The sequence below is a fragment of the Bos indicus genome, chromosome 3 (assembly GCF_029378745.1).
Source record: "Bos indicus isolate NIAB-ARS_2022 breed Sahiwal x Tharparkar chromosome 3, NIAB-ARS_B.indTharparkar_mat_pri_1.0, whole genome shotgun sequence".
Lineage (NCBI taxonomy): Eukaryota > Metazoa > Chordata > Mammalia > Artiodactyla > Bovidae > Bos > Bos indicus.
The window spans coordinates 8382165-8402422 of NC_091762.1; the positions used below are offsets into that span (position 1 = coordinate 8382165).

General features: G+C 49.1%; 2 protein-coding genes across 10 annotated transcripts; one reads left to right on the top strand and one right to left on the bottom strand.

Moving 5' to 3' along the window:
• The first annotated feature begins 10452 nt into the window (after positions 1-10452).
• B4GALT3 (beta-1,4-galactosyltransferase 3) lies at positions 10453-16253 on the top strand. Of its 3 annotated transcripts, none has more exons than XM_019987482.2 (8): positions 10453-10789; positions 11351-11496; positions 11819-12117; positions 12623-12858; positions 13632-13822; positions 13931-14053; positions 15248-15352; positions 15463-16253. In XM_019987482.2, exons 3-8 carry the CDS (start codon positions 11856-11858, stop codon positions 15734-15736), a joined length of 1191 nt encoding a protein of 396 aa, XP_019843041.1. In that variant the 5' UTR covers positions 10453-10789; positions 11351-11496; positions 11819-11855; the 3' UTR covers positions 15737-16253. The 3 variants fall into 3 exon arrangements, with proteins under 3 accessions (XP_019843041.1, XP_019843014.1, XP_019843024.1); XM_019987455.2 differs by having other exon boundaries at positions 10454-10789; positions 11843-12117; XM_019987465.2 differs by lacking the exon at positions 10453-10789 and having other exon boundaries at positions 10810-11496; positions 11843-12117.
• Positions 16254-16349: 96 nt separating this feature from the next.
• On the bottom strand, positions 16350-20152 carry PPOX (protoporphyrinogen oxidase). 7 transcript variants are annotated; one of them, XM_019987418.2, is made up of 13 exons: positions 19978-20152; positions 19715-19809; positions 19433-19567; positions 19182-19297; positions 18867-18999; positions 18419-18563; positions 18119-18309; positions 17622-17682; positions 17325-17443; positions 17131-17241; positions 16882-17031; positions 16648-16690; positions 16350-16568 (listed from the first exon to the last, which is right to left on the bottom strand). In XM_019987418.2, the coding sequence occupies exons 2-13, from the start codon at positions 19799-19801 to the stop codon at positions 16426-16428; spliced, it is 1434 nt and encodes a 477-aa protein (XP_019842977.1). In that variant the 5' UTR covers positions 19802-19809; positions 19978-20152; the 3' UTR covers positions 16350-16425. The 7 variants fall into 7 exon arrangements, with proteins under 7 accessions (XP_019842977.1, XP_019842987.1, XP_019842996.1 ...); XM_019987428.2 differs by having other exon boundaries at positions 19715-19826; XM_019987437.2 differs by having other exon boundaries at positions 19182-19313; positions 19978-20147.
• Positions 20153-20258: the final 106 nt, after the last annotated feature.

A 20258-nucleotide genomic window follows, 5' to 3' on the forward strand; every position in this document is an offset into this window, starting at 1 on the left:
CTGCTGTCCGTTGTTGTTATCACCACCTTGCTGTCCTCGGCTCCACTGTCTCCGGAGTCTGCAGTGCATCTGAAGGTGGCAAAGATCTGCGTCAGTGGTGCCTGGCCTCGCCCCCAGGCTCAATTCCTTTGGTTGGCAGAGCCCTAGCCTGGATTTTGAAGGACTGTCAGAGAAAGGACAATCCTGTCCCTGATACCCGGAGGCTCCCAACCACGTGGAGACTTAATAAACACTGCAGTACAAGCACAGTGGACAAGAACATGAAGGTGAAAAATAACAAGTGTCAACACATACAGTGCTTAGCAATGAGAGTGCTAGGTGAGGGGGTCCTGGGGAGGCTATTTCAGGAAGACCACTGGAGCAGGCGCTGGTGGGTCTAAATCTGAGCTGGGGTTCAGCATCTTATTAGCTGGTAGTGGTGGATAAGTCATGGATTTTGAGCCTTAGGTTGCTCATGTGTGCAAGAGGGCTAAAAATACCTCTTCCCACAGGGTTATTCTGAACAAATGTTACAGTATTTTCAAAACCGTGAAGACTGTACCCATGTGAATTACCCTTGTGAGTACTGAGTAACAGGCACAGAGTCCCTAGAAACCAGTGTAAACCTAGCAGACTTCTTTGAAGACGTGAAGTTAGAATGGAATTTAAGAAGAGGTGCCGGGGACCAGCCCCGGCTGATCCAGGGTATTCGAAGCGGGGACGGCGTCGGCGACCTATTTATTTAAATATTTTATCAAAGATATAAAGAGTACTAGGATGAGGATAGCTCAGTAGGAAAATTCAGTGGAGAAAAGAGGCTGAGTAGCTTGGTTTACGCGGGAGACCAATAAAACTTCAAGACAAGAAGTTTGCACCACTTACGTAGGCCGCAGGCGTCCTTCCGTTCTCCCGAAGGAGAGGAGACACTGAGGCCTCCCCGGTCGGATCTTAGAAGCCCAGGCATAATTAGTAAGCGTGGTGGGTTCCGCGCTCCAGATGGAGACTCAGCCAGAGTGAGAGAGAGAGCGACATGGGGAGACCAGTATTTCGAGAAACTGATCCCAATTCTTTATTTTCCATGGTCTACTTTTATACACTGAGATGTTATGCAAAAGTCACGTGGGGACAGCAGTCCTGACTTTTATTAAAGTCAGGTGCTTCACACAAATGTATACAGAGGTCTTAGGGGTGTTACATCATCTTCTGGCCAGGGGGGCCTGCTGACAATTTACGACCCTCTCCTTGTGACAGCGGTCAGTCAATCAGGACACTTATTTCTCCAGGGCTGATTATTCTCAAAACAGACGCCACCCAAATAAAGTTACATTCCTACAGGGTGAGGGTGTAGTGGGTTTTAGTTAAGGAAAGAATTTACTTAGCCTAAGGTCTAACGTGATTAATATCAAAGGTTAATTCTATATATTCATTAATGTGTGTAAGGGCAGGGGATATGGAGACTTAGCAACAAACATTGGCTCAACAAATGAAAAACCCTTCACCAACACAATTTCTAATTAGCCCATTATACTTATACTAATAGTTTTCTAACTTTTCTAAGGAACCTGTTTTTAGAAGGTTTAAAGCATCTTGTGCCTCTCACGGTTGGGAGGCTGTGAGCGATCACATGTGGCCGGACAAGCCTGTCAGGCAGGCCAGAGAACCTTCAGAGGAGTTTGTAGGTTAAAACACTCTTATCACGCCCAGGAATTATTATTAACTGGAGCTCTAAGTTAACTCCTTCTCCAAAAGAGGTGGTGGGGGACAGCCCCCCGTAAAGTCAGAGGTGTAGGTGAGCACAAAGTAGTAAAGTAGGCAGGCTCTGGTTATGGGGGTAGATGCTCGAGGAGTTCCAGGGGGACTCCTGAGGCTCGATCCCGCCTTTGCGTATGTCGAGCCTCCTTCCTCATGACCTTTGTCACGGGCGGAGTACCTCACTCTGGCCCCCAACAAAGAGGTGTGGGAGATAGTCAGGAGGGCCCAAAACAAAAAAAGGTGTGGAGAAGCTGAGGCAAGGGGGAGCCAATTGTTCAGTGGTGGCAGAAAACACCTGAAGGGCAGTTGGATACTAAACAATTCTATTTTTCCTTCTGACTGGGTGACTTTGATTAAAGGACAGGCTTGTGATAGGGTGGCAGGTAGACCCTGCAAGAATTTGGAGTCTTGAGGCAGGAGCAGGACTGCTAGGGATTAAAGAAGGTCTAAATGTGGAGGTGAGGGAGGAACTATAGGTAAAGAAGACCCTGAGGTGGAAGTTGAGGAAGAGGAAGCAGGGAAAATAGAGGTGCTTCAGTCTGCCTTAGTAGCTCCTGCTGGGCTGCCATGCATTGCTTGGGATATAGGGGATTAAGGCAAGCCATAGACAGTGGCGGTGTGTGCCGTGCTCACTGGGGCTGGGCTTCGTTGCTCACGTTCTGTACCAGGCAGTGCCTTGCACAGTGCACTGGAGTTTGTGCCACCGAGCATGGCACTTGCTCCCTCAGCAGCACCGGGAACGGAGCAGGCCCCTGCTCCGCTCCATCTCTTCTCTTCATCGTGTATGGCCCCACTGCTGTGCTTGGCCCTGGCCCTTCCTCCCATCCTCCTACCAGCGAGGCTAGAGGAGGGAGAAACAGGAGAGTGGGACAAGGCCAGAGTGATCTTCAAATGTTTCATCTAAGTAGCAAAATTGGGCCGCCAATAACATAAGCTAATGGTATAATCAGCCAAGTTCGGTCCTAAGTAGACCTGAGGTACAAATGCAAACAATACATGACTAAAGATGCTCACCGCAACCTGGGGAAATGTTTTGTAGTATACCTCTGCAAAGAGAAAGATAGGATGATATGAAGAACTGTATAATAAAGGCAAACTGAACTGATGACCAGGCTTCAGTGGGCTCTGAGGTTTCAGGAGGATGAATCCTGGGATTCCCTAGTGGTCCAATGGTTAGGACTCCGTGCTTCCTCTGCAGGGGATACAGATTTGATCTCTGGTCAACTAACTAACATCCTGCATGCTGTGCAGTGTGGTCAAATAAAATAAAATAAAAAAGGAGAGTGTCCTGGGCTGGGCCTTATGAACAGGTAATTATGATACCCCTTCTTACGTTTCTTTAGTGTCTATGGTAATTCACACTTTGTAAATCACTTTCATATGTACTATTTTAAGAGAAAGCCCTTTTCTCACTGAATAAGGTTCTGACTGCCATTAAGAAGTTTTTCCCAGGAAGGCGCTGAGCTCAGAGGCCACCTGTATGATTGGGCGGGTAGGTGGGTGGAGTCAGACAGTGAAAGAGAAGAGAGGGCTGCTCCCCAAAGAGAAGTGATGGGCATTCTGGCCCTAAATCCCAAGCAAGGCCTCACCCCTTTCCGGAATGTTCTCATCATAGCACCCTCCCCAGAACAAGGCCATAGACTACCTAATATCCTGATGTCAGGAGTCCAGCAAGTTCTTCCCATGGATTAAGGAGTGCATACCTCACTCGAAGAACCAGGATGAGCCCTGACTCCTCAGTCTGCCTAATCTATTGCCTTCACGGGGCTGAGCTGGGGTATGGATGGACAAACAGAGGAGAAACAGGAATAACAGGAGGGAGGAAAGCACGGAGACAGTTCAGATATCTGGTCCTTAAGGGGAAAAGAATGATGTTGAGCTGAAGAAAGAAGAATCAGTGACTGCTGGGAGAGCCCAGTCCTTTCAGAAGTTCAAGCAGAGACAACTATTTTATAGGATGGCAAGGGTGACTGTGTGTTTGAGTGGGGGAGGAGATTGAAGCAATAGCTGTGACTTGGACCAATTTCTTTTACATCTTCCTGTCCCTGAGATTCTCTGTTTTAGTGGTTAGAGCAGAAGAAATCTGGGCATTTGTCCAATCACTAATTTTGTGGTGGGAGTGGGAGAGCCAGTGTTTGGGGGGGGGGGCGTATGCTGTGGAATGAGCTATTAATTTACATTTCCACCCCCTCTCTAGCCCCACTTCTTTAATTTTCACATAGTATTATAATATTTTATTTTCTAAAATACCAGAGTGATGGTAAGTGACAAAACCTTCATCTCATGGTCAGGACTTGTTGGGGAGGAAGGAGGAAGAGAGTAGAACTTAATGTATTAACATTTTATTGTTAATACGTATAAGAGGATGCTTCTGAACCAGTTGAACACCTTCCTCGTTGACTGTTGCTGGGGGGAAGCCAAAATCATTGGCAGCAAGAGTAACCAGCTGACAGCTGCAGGAAACCACCAGTTCTTAAAAAACCACTCTGAAAGAGGCGGGCGAGGGGAAGGGGGGGCAACAATGCTGAAAACTTCCTCAGACAGGACCTTGTATGGGGACAGGCCCTGAGTACTTACGTAGCTTTAGGAAGGAAAGGGAGGGCAGGAAGTAGATTGGAGGCATCCCTCATAGTCTTTGGGCAACCAACAACAGGCCCTGCAGATCCAGTAATAAATTACACCAACGGTGACCCACGTTGACACACACGTTCAAATACGGATGCAAGGAAGCACTGAGAAGCTGGAAATGTGGTCTGAACGTGGGTCAGAGGAAATAAATTAATTGACTTAATTACACTTACCTGTTCAATAAATAAACCAATTAGGTTATAAACTGGAATCAAATCATTCTCTCACAGTGTCTGGAAAGGACACAGATTTTTGCAGTTGGACTGAATCTAAGCTTTGCAAGAGCCAAGATGCAATGGCATGATCTTAAATTACTTGATCAATTATTATATTATATAATCTAATATTATATTGTAATAATAATATTATTATTACTTGGGCTATTTTGTAAAAATTTGTGCCAAAAGTTCTAGGTTACATTCAGGGGATAATAAAAAGGAAGACATGCTTTCTGTCCTCAGAGAGTTCATAGTCTGATGGCTCAGACATTTGGGTAAGACAAAGATTTTAGACATGTGTGACAGGTGTCAAGATAGAGGGGGGGTCATAGGGTATGAGGTCACAGAAGTGTTCCTAGAGGTATCTGCCTCACCTTTGAGAAGTGAACTGTAAGCGTTTGTGGAGAGTAGGGTAGTGGTGGAAGAAGAAAGAATTTCTGCTTGCTAGGTCAGCTCCCAAGCTCTTCTCCGGTATGCAAAATCAAAATAAAGCAAACAGACTTGAAGCTGGTGGATAATACCTGTAAGGAACTGAGTAGTTGGAAGGGGTAGTTTTGGGAAGAAGCTACCATCTCAGTAGAAAGTGTTAAGTGGCAGGGGAGGATTTTAAAGACATTGAGCTGTGCATTAGAATGTGCTCTTGCTTCCCTCTCCCTTCCCCCATGCCTCTGACGTCTCCTGGAGAAACTAAGCAGAGGTTTGTTGCTGTTGTTGTTTAGTCACTAAGTCGAGTCCGACTCCGGACTCTTTTGCAACCACGTGGACTGTAGCCTGCCAGGTTCCTCTGTCCATGAAATTCTCCAGGCAAGAATAATGGAGTGGGTTGCCATTTCCTTCTCCAGGAGATCTTGATCCAGGGATTGAACCTATGTCTCCTGCATTGGCAAGTGGATTCTTTACCACTGAGCCACCAGGGAAGCGCAAGTAGAGATTTAATTATTTTTAGTTATTAGACTGGGTTTCTTCTATTACGTTGTGTGTCATGACTGGGCCTCTAGGGGCCCCATCATTTTATTCAGAATACAAAAAGGCAGGATGTTGTGGTAGAAACCAGCATATTAAAATCCAAGGTTTCAGAAATGTAGCAGTTCTAGATGATGACTAAGCCCAGGGTGGGGCCGGCATGAAAAGGAGTGGAAGTGAAGTTTCCTGAAAGCAGGGAGCTTGCAAATGAATGTAGAGGAGTTGTCAGAAGATGGTAGATATGAAGGATAGAAGGTGAAGATCAGTTTTATGAGTAGAACATCATGGCGGGGGAGAGGCTCAGAGGAAAAGTCCTCTAGATGAGATCTATATCAATTTTCTGTACAAGTCTATCTTTTCCATTATATAGTGAGAACTTAAAAAAAAAAAAAAGTAGGGCTTTTACTTGACTCCTATTTTGTGCTCAAAATTAAGATGTATTGAATATCCACTGTTTGCTGGCCCTTTCCCATACTTCTCACTAAATATCACAAAACCCTTTAAGATGGGTTCACTGTACAGATAAACCCAGAGAGTGTATTGCTCAACATCACACAGACAGAGGTTTCAAAGCTGCCATTGTGGGACTTCCCTGATGGTCCAGTGGTTAAAAATCTGCCTTGCAATGCAGGGGAGAACGAAGATCCCACATACCTTGGAGTGACTAAGCCTGTATGCTGCAACTCCGGAGCCCACACACCACAACTAGAGAATCTGCACAACAATGAAAGACTCCCCATAATGCAGTGAAGACCTGATGCAGCCAAAAAAAAAGTTGCTATTGTACTGAAATGCAGTATTATATAATTATAAGCCTTCACAGGCACATCAAACTCATTAAGGCCAAAGTTTAACTTGTCATCGCTACTGTTTCCCCCAAATTTGCCTCTTCTAAGTTTTGTTTCTCATTAAATGTCCATTGGTCCACATTAGAAATCCAAGATTCATCTTGGAGTCTTCTAACTCCCTGACTTGGCACATGCCATCAATCACCAAGTCCTATTTGCCTCCCAAAAGTTCTCAAAGCTGTCTTCTTCCCTCTAGTCCCACTGAAATTACCTTACTTTGCATGAGATTCATTTCACTCCTGGATTTCTGCAGTAACCTTAATAGGTCCCTGCTTCCAGCCTTGACCCCTCTGATAATGCTCCACGTTTCCACCAGAGCAAACTTCCTAAAATCTCTGTTTTGAGCATTTTAAGGCCTTTGTCTTGCCCTCAGGATAAAAATCTCTTTTAATGTGGCTTATGGACTCTTTCATTATCTGGCACCTATTTACCTCATCAGTCTCATCTCTCATCATTCCCCTCACCCTATCGTTTAGCTCTACTGATCCATTTTTTAATTTCCCCAATGCCCTAATTTATTCCTCATTTTCAGACTGCACTATGGTTTTCTTGGTCTAGAACACAATCCATCTGTTAAAAGATAATTTTCAGAAAAGGGTAAAATTATAACTCTCACTCTGTAAAAACTTATTCTGACACTTGTTAAAATGGTAAGAAAGATTTTATTCAGGATTATCACAATAGGGGCCAACACTGTCCCAGTCAGAGAGAGACTGGATTCAACTCTGAATATAGTTGTTGCTCTAATGGTCCGGAAGTGAGCAATGAGAATGAAGACAGAACACGAAATCTGGGGCAATGGGTCAGGGACCTGCCGCCTCTATTGGACTGAGGTGCAGAGTCCACTCTGAGTCCAGCTTTTATTCCTAATTGTAGACCACAAGACTGTCTCAGATATTATCTTTCTCAAGACACATGCTGTTTCAGTCACATACTCCTAAATGTCCTGGACGACACTGACAGAGTCCAGATCTCTTTGTCTTCACCCCAGGCCTCTCCCTTCTGGGCTAGTCTTGGGAACAATTAGCAAGCGAGTAAACAGTGAGGAGATGGGGACAACAGAGGATGAGATGGTTGGATGGCATCACCGACTCAATGGACATGGGTTTGGGTGGACTCTGGGACTTGGTGATGGACAGGGAGGCCTGGCATGCTGGGGTTCATGGGGTCGCAAAGACTCAGGCACGACTGAGTGGCTGAACTGAACTGAAGCAACATTCATGCCTGACTCTGACCCGGTGTTTCAAGGTCCATGCTTTCATGATTCCAGTCATACTTCCTTCTGGGTCTGGCCTTGGGGTTTTTAACAAGGATATTATTCTAAGAAAAACATGAAAGGTAATTATTAACATAGTTTCTTAATATATGCTGTTTTTCCAGGTGCTATTTCTATGGAGCTTCTCAAGGCTGTGAAAGTACATTATTAGGAATTCCCTCTACATACAGTAAGGACAAATAGATATTTATAGCCAATAAGCAGAATGAAAGAGTCAATGGATGGAAAATTACATCAAGGATAAGAAGATTCTTGCTAAACCAACTTAAAATTCTTGATAAAAGCAGGCCAAGGAGATCAGAAATTAAAGGTAAGGGGATTCTTGCTAAACTGATACCGGATTCTTCTTAAAAATGGCTACAGGCCCAAGGATGAGGTCTATCGGAAAAGAGGGCTCAGGGGACCTGTTTAAAATTTGGTCAATGAAGAGACTTTTTGTTAATACATGTATAAAAATGAACACCTGTTAAAGGTTTTATTTAACTCACAAGGAAACAAGCAGAAGACTCTTGAGAGTCCCTCAGACAGCAAGGAGATCAAACCAGTCAATCCCAAAGGAAGTCAATCTTGAATATTCATTGGAAGGACTGATGCCGAAGCTGAAGCTCCAATACTTTGGCCACCTGATGCAAAGAGCCGACTCATTGGAAAAGACCCTGATGCTGGGAAAGACTGAAGGCAGGAGGAGAAGGGGATGACAGAGGATGTGATGCTTGGATGGCATCATTGACTCAATGGACATGCGTTTGAACAAGCTCTGGGAGATGGTGAAGGACAGGGAAGCCTGGCATGATGCAGACCATGGGGTCGCAAAGAGTTGGACACAACTGAGCAACTGAACAAAAGAATAGACACATTTATGTAGATCAGGGATACAGAAATATGTAAATGAAGGCAAAACTGTTTTTCCACAAATTTGGGAGGAGGGAGTTAATTGAACCTCTGTCAGACAATAGAATTTACATTGGGTTAGCTACCTACAGAGTTGTAAAATAGCCGCGTGGAAACAGAAACTTATGCAACAGGACACGCTATAGACACGTACTTTAGGTTTCCTGTCACTTCTAGGAAATCTTTCCCAAACTTCAACTTGTGAATGAGGTGCAATTTCTAGGTTATCATATTTATTACACTATATTGTCTGTAACTCCTCCCATCCCCACATAAGCACATGAGGTTTTTGAGGCAGACACTGTGAGTTATTCAAAGTTTTCTCAGTCTGATCATCTGCTTCTAAAGGAGCACAATATTCAAAGCGGGTAGCCACAAGAAGCCACAAGATAAACATATTGCATATTAGCAGAGCTTCCGTCTTATTCTAACATCTGGGGAAACACATTTTTACATTAAAGCAGATGCTGCCCTCCCCTTCATACTCAATATTTCCTTGTTTTATTAACCATTTCTATTTCAAGGCCTGAGGGATACCTTGGGGATACAAAAATACACCAGAGTGGTCTGCAAAGATGTACCCCAAGCAGGAAACAATTTTGATAATAAGTGGCACTAGATTGCAGGGGGGGCCACTGACACATTGAGAATCTTATTCCGACCAGCCTGGGGTGATAGGTCTTCTGACACAGCAGCCTCTCGGTCCTTCTTGGCCCCGAGGAAGGTCCTGGTAGGACTGGCTGTTTTTATAAGTCTAGGGGGGACTGGACATGGAATAACAGGCTGCTTCCAAATTGGGAAAGGAGTATGTCAAGGCTGCATATTGTCACACTGCTTATTTAACTTATATACAGAGTATATCAAGCGAAATGCCAGGCTGGATGAAGCACAAGCTGGAATCAAGGGAGAAACATCAATAACCTCAGATATGCAGATGACATCACCTTTATGGCAGAAAGTGAAGAAGAACTAAAGAGCCTCTTGATTCTGAAAGTGAAAGAGGAGAGTGAAAGAACTAGATTAAAACTCAACATTCAGAAAACTAAGATCATGGCATCCGGTCCCATCACTTCATGGCAAATAGATGGGCAAACGATGGAAACAGTGACAGACTTTATTTTTTGGGGCTCCAAAATCACTGCAGATGGTGAGTGCAGCCATGAAATTAAAAGACATTTGCTCCTTGGAAGAAAAGTTATGACCAACCTAGATAGCATATTAAAAAGCAGAGATATTACTTTGCCAACAAAGGTCCATCTAGTCAAAGCTATGGTTTTTCCAGTAGTCATGTATGGATGTGACAGTTGGATCTTAAAACTGAACGCTGAAGAATTGATGCTCTTGAACTGCGGTGTTGGAGAAGACTCTTGAGAGTCCCTTGGACTGCAAGATCAAACCAGTCCATCCTAAAGGAAATAAGTCCTGGGTGTTCATTGGAAGGACTGATGCTGAAGCTTAAAATCCAATACTTTGGCCAACTTATGCAAAGAACTGACTCATTTGAAAAGACCCTGATGCTGGGAAAGATTGAGGCAGGAGAAGGGGAGGACAGAGGATGAGACGGTTGGATGGCATCACCGACTCGATCGATGCACATGAGTTTGAGCAAATTCCGGGAGTTGGTGAAGGACAGGGAAGCCTGGCATCCTGCAGTCCATGGGGTCGCTAAGAGTCGGACACGACTGAGAGGCTGAACTGAGGGGTGGGGAATGGAATCCTGCTAGGAGTCGGTCCAATGGGGAAGAGACCCTGCGCCGGTTCCCAAAACGTCGAGCCCCTCGTTGCCTGCGGCCTGAAGCGAGCCCCACCATCCCCGCGGTGCTCAGACCCTGCGCTCCACGCCTGGACGACCCCCACCCTTCCGAGGCCCCGCCCCGTGACGCGAGGCCCCGCCCCCGCGACGCCCGCTTCCAAGATGGCGGCAGCGATTCCTGCCCGGCTGTCCGGGTGGCGGTGACGACGGGCGGCAGAAGGCCAGGTGTGTAGGCTGGAGATGGTGGGGTGAGAGGCCCTGGAGAAAGGTTTGAGAGATTGGGAAGGTGAGAAGTTTTGGGTAAAGGCTGTAAACAGCCTTGAGCAAGGAGGGAGACCTAAGTGCAAGTCCGGACAGAGGCCGGCGGTCTCACTTTGCAAGGTAGAGCAATCGCCAGAGGAGGTTGGCGTGGGATGAGATGAGGCTGCTTCGGAAGAACTGGGCTGTAACCCCTTCCAGACCGCTGACCACGCCCCTCTAGGTGAGCTAGCCCAGGTTCCTGACAGGTTCTGCCCAGCCCTCCCTCTCCCTATCTCATTTCATCAATAACCCTGATCCCCATCCTCGCTAGGATGGAGAAAGGTAGAAGAAGGTAGAGGACGCCACCCCCATCCTATTTCCTGCCGCGCTCCGGGGTTGTTTGCTTGCAGCTCCCAGGTGGTCACCTCCCTGCACCTGCGGAGCTAGCTCCCATAAATGTGAAGAACGGAAAGGAGCCGGTTTCTTCCGCCTCCCTGGGTTCTCTTGAGGCCACTTCACAGTCCTGTTAGGACTGCCTCACCCAGATCTCCAGTAGTTGCCCTGTCCCCACTCCCCAAACAGGTTGGTCCTGTTGGGGTGGGGGATGGTTACATACCGAGTGAATCTGACACGCTATAGGATGGCTGGGGCAGAGCCGGGGACCTAGCATCTCCTGCTCCACCCCTTTTCTCTCCAACCACTTTCCCTCGCTCGCTTCCCGAGCTGAGAAACCGGCTTCACCCTGTTCCTGCCCTCTGCCCCTCTGGGGGTGGCTGGCTATCCTTGACCACTTCTGTTCCAGCTGGTCCCAAGATTGCTGTTGGCGTGCTGGATGGAGCCTGTCTCTGTCCTCTGTTACGTTTCCAATTTTATATAATGCTTCACATCTCTGCTCCTCCGGGACCTCCTGGAGTCCCCATGATCCTGAAGAAGACAGTTTGAATCTAGGTGAGTCTATCTCTCCCCCTCTAAAATTGGAAGGAATGTTCTCCAGAGAATGCTCTGGAATGGCCTTGGGACCTGAATGATGTAAGCATTCTTGGGGGTGGGGACTGAGTAGGTGGTGGGAGGGGTGGGGGAGAGTGAAACTTAGGCTGGGAGTGACAGGTGGTGCGGCCTGCCGATGGTTACATTCTATTTCTTTCTGTATCGGTGTGTGCTCCCTTCTGTGACTCTGTTCTTTTCCTTTTTCCTCTTTACCCCTGCCCACCACCTTCATCAATACCCAATGATCTCTCTTCTGGCATGCTGCCTTCCTGCCCACTCCCAGAACTTTCCTCTCTCTCTCATCCAGACCCCAGCACAGAATGTTGCGGAGGTTGCTGGAGCGGCCCTGCACCCTGGCCCTACTTGTGGGCTCCCAGCTGGCAGTCATGATGTACCTGTCATTGGGGGGCTTTCGAAGCCTCAGTGCCCTCTTTGGCCGAGAGCAGGAGCCGGCATTTGACTATTCTCATCCCCATGATGTCTACAGTAACCTCAGTCACATGCCTGGGGCCCCTGTTGCCCCAGGGGGCCTCCCAGCTCCTCAAGGCCTGCCATACTGTCCCGAACGATCTCCTCTCTTAGGTGAGTGCAGAAGGAAAGCAGAAGGCAAGGCCAAGGTGTGGGGACAGGGAGGCTTGGACAAGTATAGGATGGCAGCAGTGGGTCTTCAAACTGGAGGGTCATGGAACTGGAAGGTAGGCTAATGTTGAGATAGATGGACTCTAAATTTGGAGTTTCGACTTGGGTTCTTTGATTGAGCCACAGCTTTCCATTGCCTGCCTGTTTATGGGCTCTTCATGCCTCAGGGTAGGATTAGGAGTTAGTTGGAAGTCCTGTTCTCTCCACCTGCTAACTGTAAGCTTCCAACTTTGTGAGGCAGGGGAGAGTTAAGGAACCCTAAAATAAAGCAGGCTAGGTGAGGAGCCTTCACCTTCCAGACTTTGCAAAGTTGTCCCAATGATGGGGAACTCAAGGTTTTGTGAGATTTCTGAGCAAGCCCTTGGGGGAGCTGAGTCCCAGAATCAGACTGACAGGGACATTTCTCCTTGACCTTCTAATCCCTGACCTTGTCATTCCCTCCCGACAGTGGGTCCCATATCCGTGTCCTTTAGCCCAGTGCCATCGCTGGCAGAGATTGTGGAGAGGAATCCCCGGGTAGAACCGGGGGGCCGATACCGCCCTGCAAGGTGTGAGCCCCGGTCCCGGACAGCCATCATTGTGCCCCACCGTGCCCGGGAGCACCACCTGCGCCTGCTGCTCTACCACCTGCACCCGTTCCTGCAGCGCCAGCAGCTTGCTTACGGCATTTATGTCATCCACCAGGTACTCCCAGTTCCCACGCCACTGTGATTTTATAAGGAAGCCTCAAGCAAATTCCACTCCACTCTCATATAATGGGTCTCAAAATAATTAAAAGAGGGTCAGACTGTGGAATGTAAGAAAGCAGCAGCTTGCACTGCTCTGCCAACATGTTAGCCCCATGCTTCTTCTTAAGGATATTCCCGTTGTCCTGTAATCTTCCATGATTTTTCTGTTGTTGAATTTGGAAGTGGATAGATTTGGGCTAAAGTTCTGGTTCTGCTATTTGTTCCATATGTGACCTTGAGCAACACACCCAACCTGCTAAAATGAGGCAAAGAGTGGTAACCAATATACCACCTATTTCACATGGTTGTTGGGATTAAATGCTAAATAGTAGCATGTGTGTGTCAGGCACATGTGTGTTAGTTGCTCAGCCATGTCCAGTTCTTTGCGACCCCATAGACTGTGCCAGACAGGCTCTTCTGTCCACGGGATTCTTCAGGCAAGAATACTGGAGTGGGTTGCCATTCCCTTCTCCAGGGGATCTTCCTGACCCAGAGATCGAACCCAGGTCTCCTGCATTGCAAGCAGGCTCTTTACCATCTGAGCCACCAGGGAAGCCCATCCGGCACATACTGATGCTCAAAAAATTTTGTTGAATGAGAAAACAAAGAAGTTGTCTTTCTCTTCATCCTCTTTATCCCATAACCTGCTTTGACTTCCCTCCATTCACTTTTATGCTTCTTCTCCACGCCACCTATAGACCTAGTTGGTCCTCCTCCATTATCTTCCAGGCTGGAAATGGAACATTTAACAGGGCAAAGCTGCTGAATGTCGGGGTGCGGGAGGCCCTGCGAGATGAAGAATGGGACTGCTTGTTTCTGCATGATGTGGATCTCCTGCCAGAGAACGACCACAACCTGTATGTGTGCGATCCCCGAGGACCTCGGCACGTTGCTGTTGCCATGAACAAATTTGGATACAGGTAGAGGGCACAGGAGGGTACTGGAAGCAGGGTATTCCACCATCCAGTGGAAGAAGGAGGGATGGCTCCCAAAAGACGTGTGGAATCCAAGGATCTTTCTTTCCCCAGCCTCCCGTATCCCCAGTACTTTGGCGGGGTCTCAGCGCTCACTCCTGACCAGTACCTGAAGATGAATGGCTTCCCCAATGAATACTGGGGCTGGGGTGGTGAGGATGACGACATTGCTACCAGGTCAGACTTCTTGCCACCACCTTCTTCCCTGACCCCAGCCTGGATCCCTATCCTCTAAGACCACCTCTAGCCCTAGTCTTTTAACACTAATTTAGCTCCCTGGTCCTGAACGGTGCCTATTCCTCTCCCTTATCTTTGCGGTCTACCCAGGTCAGGCTTTGCATGCTGCTCCCCCTTCTGTTACCTTTCAGTCCCTTAGAGCTGGTTAATAACATTCCCGGGAGAGAAGACAAGATCAATACAATCAATCCCAATAGTATCATGGGATTCCAGAACTGGAAAGGGGCCTAGAGATTGTTTAGTCCTGCCTCTGCTAGGATTGCATCCAAACCACTTCCTGCAGAGCTGGAAGAGGAAAGGCTCTGCTCCACATAGTCCAGAATCACTTTTTTTTTTTTAAATAAAGGGCCTGTGCCATTGGCATGATGCCAGCTTATTTTTAGCATATAAAACATTTTGACCTTCAGCCTCAGCTGACCCAATTTCATATGTCATTTGACTATTTGGGCTTGATATGCTGGGCCCCTTGCTTCTCCTCCCGCTTTGTCCTCTGGGAAGAGATCTCTATGAATTCTTGTCTTCTGTATGTGTGTAAAGCACCCAGCAATTTCTAAATGTATGTATTCTTTCAGTACCTTCCCCAGCCATCCTCACTTCTTGCTTCTGTGTATCAGAATTGGAGTTCATTTCTTTCCAGGTCTTGATTTCCTGGTTCCACAGTTTTCTTAAATGTGGGTGGGGGACAGGAGTGCATCAGAGCTGAGGCTGCTCAGCCACTAATCTCAGTAAGAACTGCTGAGCTTGGGTCTGTGGTTCCCAGTTTTGTCCTACCTTTTTTGACAAAATGGTTCCTCTCCCTGTCCTTTCCAGATAGCAAAGGCAGCTCCTAGGAGCCATTTGGGAAACAGGTGGGAGGTGCAAAGCTACCTCTGCCAATGGTTTATAGCCCCCAGCGTGCCTGCACTAGGCCCTGAGGGTTTGGAGACAGCCAGCTTTTACATTCTCTTCAGCCTTTCCTTCTTTCTGTTTGACTTTTCTGTTTGCCCTTCCAGTACTCGGCCCTTTGTCAAGTTAGTTATTCTTTGTGTAAAGAAACATGCAGTTCCTCCCTCGCTGGCCTTAGCTCTTCTTGCTCACCTGTCAGCAGCTTTCTTCCACTCTGGATCCTCCAAGGTGCCCTCACTTTTCCCATAGGGTTCGCTTGGCTGGGATGAAGATATCTCGTCCCCCCACATCCGTGGGACACTATAAGATGGTGAAGCACCGAGGAGATAAGGGCAACGAGGAAAATCCCCACAGGTAGGACGGGAGGGTTGCCTGGGAATTACTAGTGAACCCTTAGGGCTCTACAGTTTCTAGATTCCTGGCTGTTCCTTTCCGGGTCTCAGTCTCCAATCTGTAACCCTCAGGTTTGACCTCCTGGTCCGTACCCAGAATTCCTGGACTCAAGATGGAATGAACTCACTGACATACCAGTTGCTGTCTCGAGAGCTGGGCCCTCTCTATACGAACATCACAGCAGACATTGGAACTGACCCTCGGGGTCCCCGGACTTCCTCTGGTCCCCATTACCCGCCTGGTTCCTCCCAAGCCTTCCGTCAGGAGATGCTGCAGCGCCGGCCCCCAGCCAGGCCTGGCCCTCTGCCTACTGCCAACCACACAGCTCCTCATGGTTCACACTGACTCCTTCTTAATCATGAAACTGACTCTTTCCCACTTTAATCATGAAACTGAATCAGAGGGGTTATATTTTCCCCACCCTCAGCTCCTCACTGCTCTTAGAGGGATGTGAGGAAATGAACTTTACTGCTGTGCTAGGGGCAGGGGCCTCTCCTCACTGCTGGACTGGAGCTGGGCTCCTCTGGCCCTGGAGGTCTCTCTTTCTAGGGTCACCTGCCAGGGCTTATGACTGTGAATCCTTGATGTCATGACTTATGTGATGACTCCTAGGAGTCCCCTGCCCATGGGGTAGGAGCAGGGCTGGACCCCAAATCCCTTCTTCTTCCATGGAGAGAAGAGTGATCTGGCTTCTCCCGGGACCTCTGTGAATATTTATTCTATTTATGGTTCCCAGGAAGTGTGTTTGAAGGAAGCCCCTCCCTGGGTACTTTCTGCCAGTAATGGAGTAGCTCCCTCTTTTGGACCTGGCTCAGGGGGCTGGGATTTTGATATATTTTCTAATAAAGGACTTTGTCTCGCCTCCGCTCCTGCTTTCTGCGTCCCAGGCACTCTTTGCCTATCTTTGCTCACCCACCCCCACCTTCTGCCCTTGGATGACAGAACAGCCAGGCCAAGCCAAGCTTTAGCAACTTTTATTTTCATGGGTGAGAGAATCCCTGCCACCAGGGGCAAGAAGAAGTGGGAGCTGAGGATCAACTGTTGGGTTCTGTGCCCAAGACACGGGCTGCTGCCTGACGCCCGCTCTCTATACAGTCATTGACAGCAACCCCCTCATAGGAGGCCCCAGCCAGAGTCAAAGGCAGCTTCTGAGCAGCCAGGAATTGGGCAGCTGACTCTGAAAGGGAAGAAAAGGAATATTACAGCTGGGGTCTATTTTCACGGCTCTTCTCAGCCCAGCTGCTTTCTCAACTTACCCAGTTTTTGCCAGTGGCCTAATGTATACTGGGGGATAGAGTTCTGGGGAGAGAAAAAGGGATACAGGGAAAACATTATTATTGATATCCCAGGCCTGGGTGCTACATTCCGTGGGGTCACAAAGAGTCAAACATGACTTAGTAACTGAACAACAACAGGCCTGGATAGACAGTGCTTCCAAGCCTGCCTCTACTAGGTAGCTGAAGAGTGTTTACCTTGTGTTACCAACTCACCTTGTGTAGATGGACCAAGCAGTGACTTGGTGGCTCATTCAGTCCTAATTGAGTGGCAGCAGCTTTCTCTGCCTCCTGTTGGAGCAGCTCCTGAGATAAGACACAGCCCCTGGCTTCTAGTGTCTGTAACCAGGAACCTCCCAGCATCACCTAAGGAGGGAAGATGGCACTGACCAGCCTGGCCTTACTGCACTGGGGCAGAGAGGAGCCCTTTGGAAACCCCCACTAAGCATGGCTGCCTTCTCTCACAGTCAGTCTGAGGCCAGGCAGGCTCCCATCCTGCTCAGGGAAAGCAACGGAGTCATACACAATTCCCAGGATAACTGGATCTTCTGAGGATGGCACCAAATGTCCAAATCCCTGAAGAAAACAAAGAGAATGGGTCAGGACGGAAGGGTTCCAGTTGAGCCCGTGTCTGTCTCGCCTCCTTTTCTGAGTCACACCTGGACAGGCAGACGAGCTCCTCGGTACTGCAGATTCACCACAGCCACAGACACAGCAGTGATGGTGCTCAGGGCACGGGCCAGAGGTGTGGCCTCAGCAGGGAGCAGCTTGCTGAGCACTGGAGGAGAGAGCAGCCTGCCTCAGGAGGCGTTCCCAGTGCAGTTTTGGCCACCCTCCTTAGGATAAGATCCCCACAGGGATGAGCAGTTCAAGGGCATGGTATGGTCCCGTTGGCCCAGGAAGAAGCTAGGGTGCCTCACCCTGGCTGGGGAAGGGGAGGGTGGCTATCCCATTACCTGAAGCTGGAATGGCACTAATAATGTGGTCAGCCTCCAGGCTGCTGTCCTCTAGAGACACCTGAAAGGATGAAAACATTAAAAGACAGAAATCATGGGAATTGTGCCTCAGTTTTCCAGCACCCAAGTGGCAGGAGAGAGACTGGATGCTGACTCAGGATGAAGAGACTGACTATGTTGTCAGAACAAAAACCATCCCCCTGTTACTCCAGCAAGTGGGCCAGACAAAAGCCAGTGGGCCAATTTGAAATGTTTAGTAGAGCTGGGTGGTTCTTTCCCTTAGCTGGGAGCCACTTATATATAAGTACTACTTCTATCCACAGATCTGGATCAGATGGTCTTGGAGGAAGGTCCACAAAGAAGGCCTAAGAACCTGGGGTAGCCCATACTTAAGCAGCTTGTAGGACAGAAGAAAAAGAGAAACTCCAGTCCTGGAGTTTAAACAAAGATGAAAACTCTAACACACAGGTTCATTACAGTCCAGGAGGCTCACCTACCTTCCAGCGCCCTTCTGCCTGGAGACTGAGCCCACAGACTGGCTGGCCTTGGAGAACACTGACACCCCTACTAGTCAGGTGGGCGTGGAGGGCCTGGGGCAATGTCTCCAGCCCTCCACGGAGTGACCACTGGCTCCAGCGCTCAGCCCGAGCTTGGCGAATAAGTGCTGAGTCCAGCTGTGGGCCCCGGCCTGCAGGGGAGGAAGCAGAGAAGAATCATTAAAATAGCACCCCTTGCCTCCAGTCCCTCATTCTGGCAGTCCTTAATATCTTCAACCCTTGAACCAACTGCCCCCTCACCTGCCCCCAGCAGCAGCCCCAGTAATATGGAACGATGGGTTTGCTCAGCTTGGAAGAGACTGGGAAAGCAGGACCTGATGCTGAGCTCACGGCTGTTGCCTGCAAACACTCCACGGCAGAGACTGTCCATGGCTAGAGACGCCACCTTAAGGGTGAGACTAGGATTGAGAGGCCAAGGAACAAACTGCACTAATTTCCACTAATCCCTGCTTGGTAGGGAATGGGGGCAGCATGGGTTTACTTGGAAAGCAGTCTGGCTACAACAGATGGATGGGAAGGAAGTGAAGGCATTCACCTCAACACTGAGTTTGGGGGGCTACTGGGTACGAAGAGAAGAGGACATTTTCAGAGGCTACAGAAGAGGCCCCAGTGGTAGGTTTGGGCCCCAGTGGTAGATTTGCAGCCGGTTTAGAAGGGGAGGGATCTGGGGGCTTCTGGGTGGTGTTACCTCGGGACCAAGGCGGCGCTGGGCAAAACTGTGCACAGTCTCATCAGGGTCTTTGCCACGAGGGGTGGTCAAATCCCTCAGCCCAGCCCAGAACAGAGGTTTGGAGAAAGGAGGTGAAGGGCGGAGGAGCCCCCTGCATGGAGGAAGGCACAGTGAAAAGGGAGCTTTGATTTACCTCTCCAGCTCCAGGGGATCATTTCTATTCGTTTGGCCCCTTTTGCTGGGAGGGCTGACAGACTGGGAGATGAGGAAATGGAAGGGATGTGAGGACAAGGGCAAAGGAGAAGGATGGTAGTAAGGAAGTGACAACGTTACCTGATGCCAGAGGGCAAGGCATGCAGAGCACCACCTACATACAGGAACCTGTTCTGGGCAGCTGGATGGTCTCCCCGGACCGGCAACACTTCTGAGTCCAAGCCAAGCTCAGAAACCTGCTCTCCACACGTCCTCAAGAAGAGGATATACTAAGGAAAGGACTGGCCACCAAATCCACTTGCTCCCCTTAACTCTATCCTCTAGTGAAGGCCTCTCCGCAATACCTCCTAGGCATTGCACAAGCCGCTCACCAGGAGCAGGGTCCGGGCTCCCAGGGCTCCTGCCGGCCGAATTCCTCGAGGTCCAAGTTCAAAAATGGCACCATCTGGCCCTCGTACTGAGCGGATCCAGCCTCCCAGGCGCTCGCTGCCCTCCACCAAGACCACCTGAGGGCAAGAGGGAGACACTGCAGCCTACAGCCACAGCTTCGGCGGCATAAGTGGTCAGGAGAAAAAGGGGGCGGCGCATTCGCTCCTGCTGGAAATGGGAGAGAAGTGTTAAAGGCGCTCCCTCTGGCAGCGTGGCGCACTCACCTTGGGGGGACAGGGGGCCCGGCTCAGATAGTAACTGGCGGCCAAGCCGCTGATCCCTCCGCCCAGCACGACCACGGTCCGGCCCATGAAGAAACCTGCGGGTGAAGAGGCACTACGAACAGCGTGACTGCAAGCAGCCTGCTCTCCAGAAAACCTGCGAGCTCCGCGTTCCACCCCCGGCCATTCGCTGCTTTCGGGGAAACCCAGAGCCGGCGGATGGGGTGGTGGAACTCTGAGGTCCCCTCCCAGGGCCTAGGACTCACCCACGAGGGGAACGAGAAAAATGAGGCGAAAGGAGGAGGTAGAGGTCTCAGCGCATCACCCCGCCGGCGATCCGGGGGGACAGGGGAGGCGGATAAGGGCCACGCCCACGCTATCTGCTCGCGCAGGGCTCGGGGACCCAACTGGACGCCGGTGTTCTGGAGCGCTTTCCCTCCCACCCCTATCTAGGCCTAGTGCTTTCAGCCCGTAGCCTCCGCCCCCAAGCTTTTTGGCCTCTCCGACTCTCCGTCCATTCTAGTCTCGCGGATGCTCCAGCCTGTAG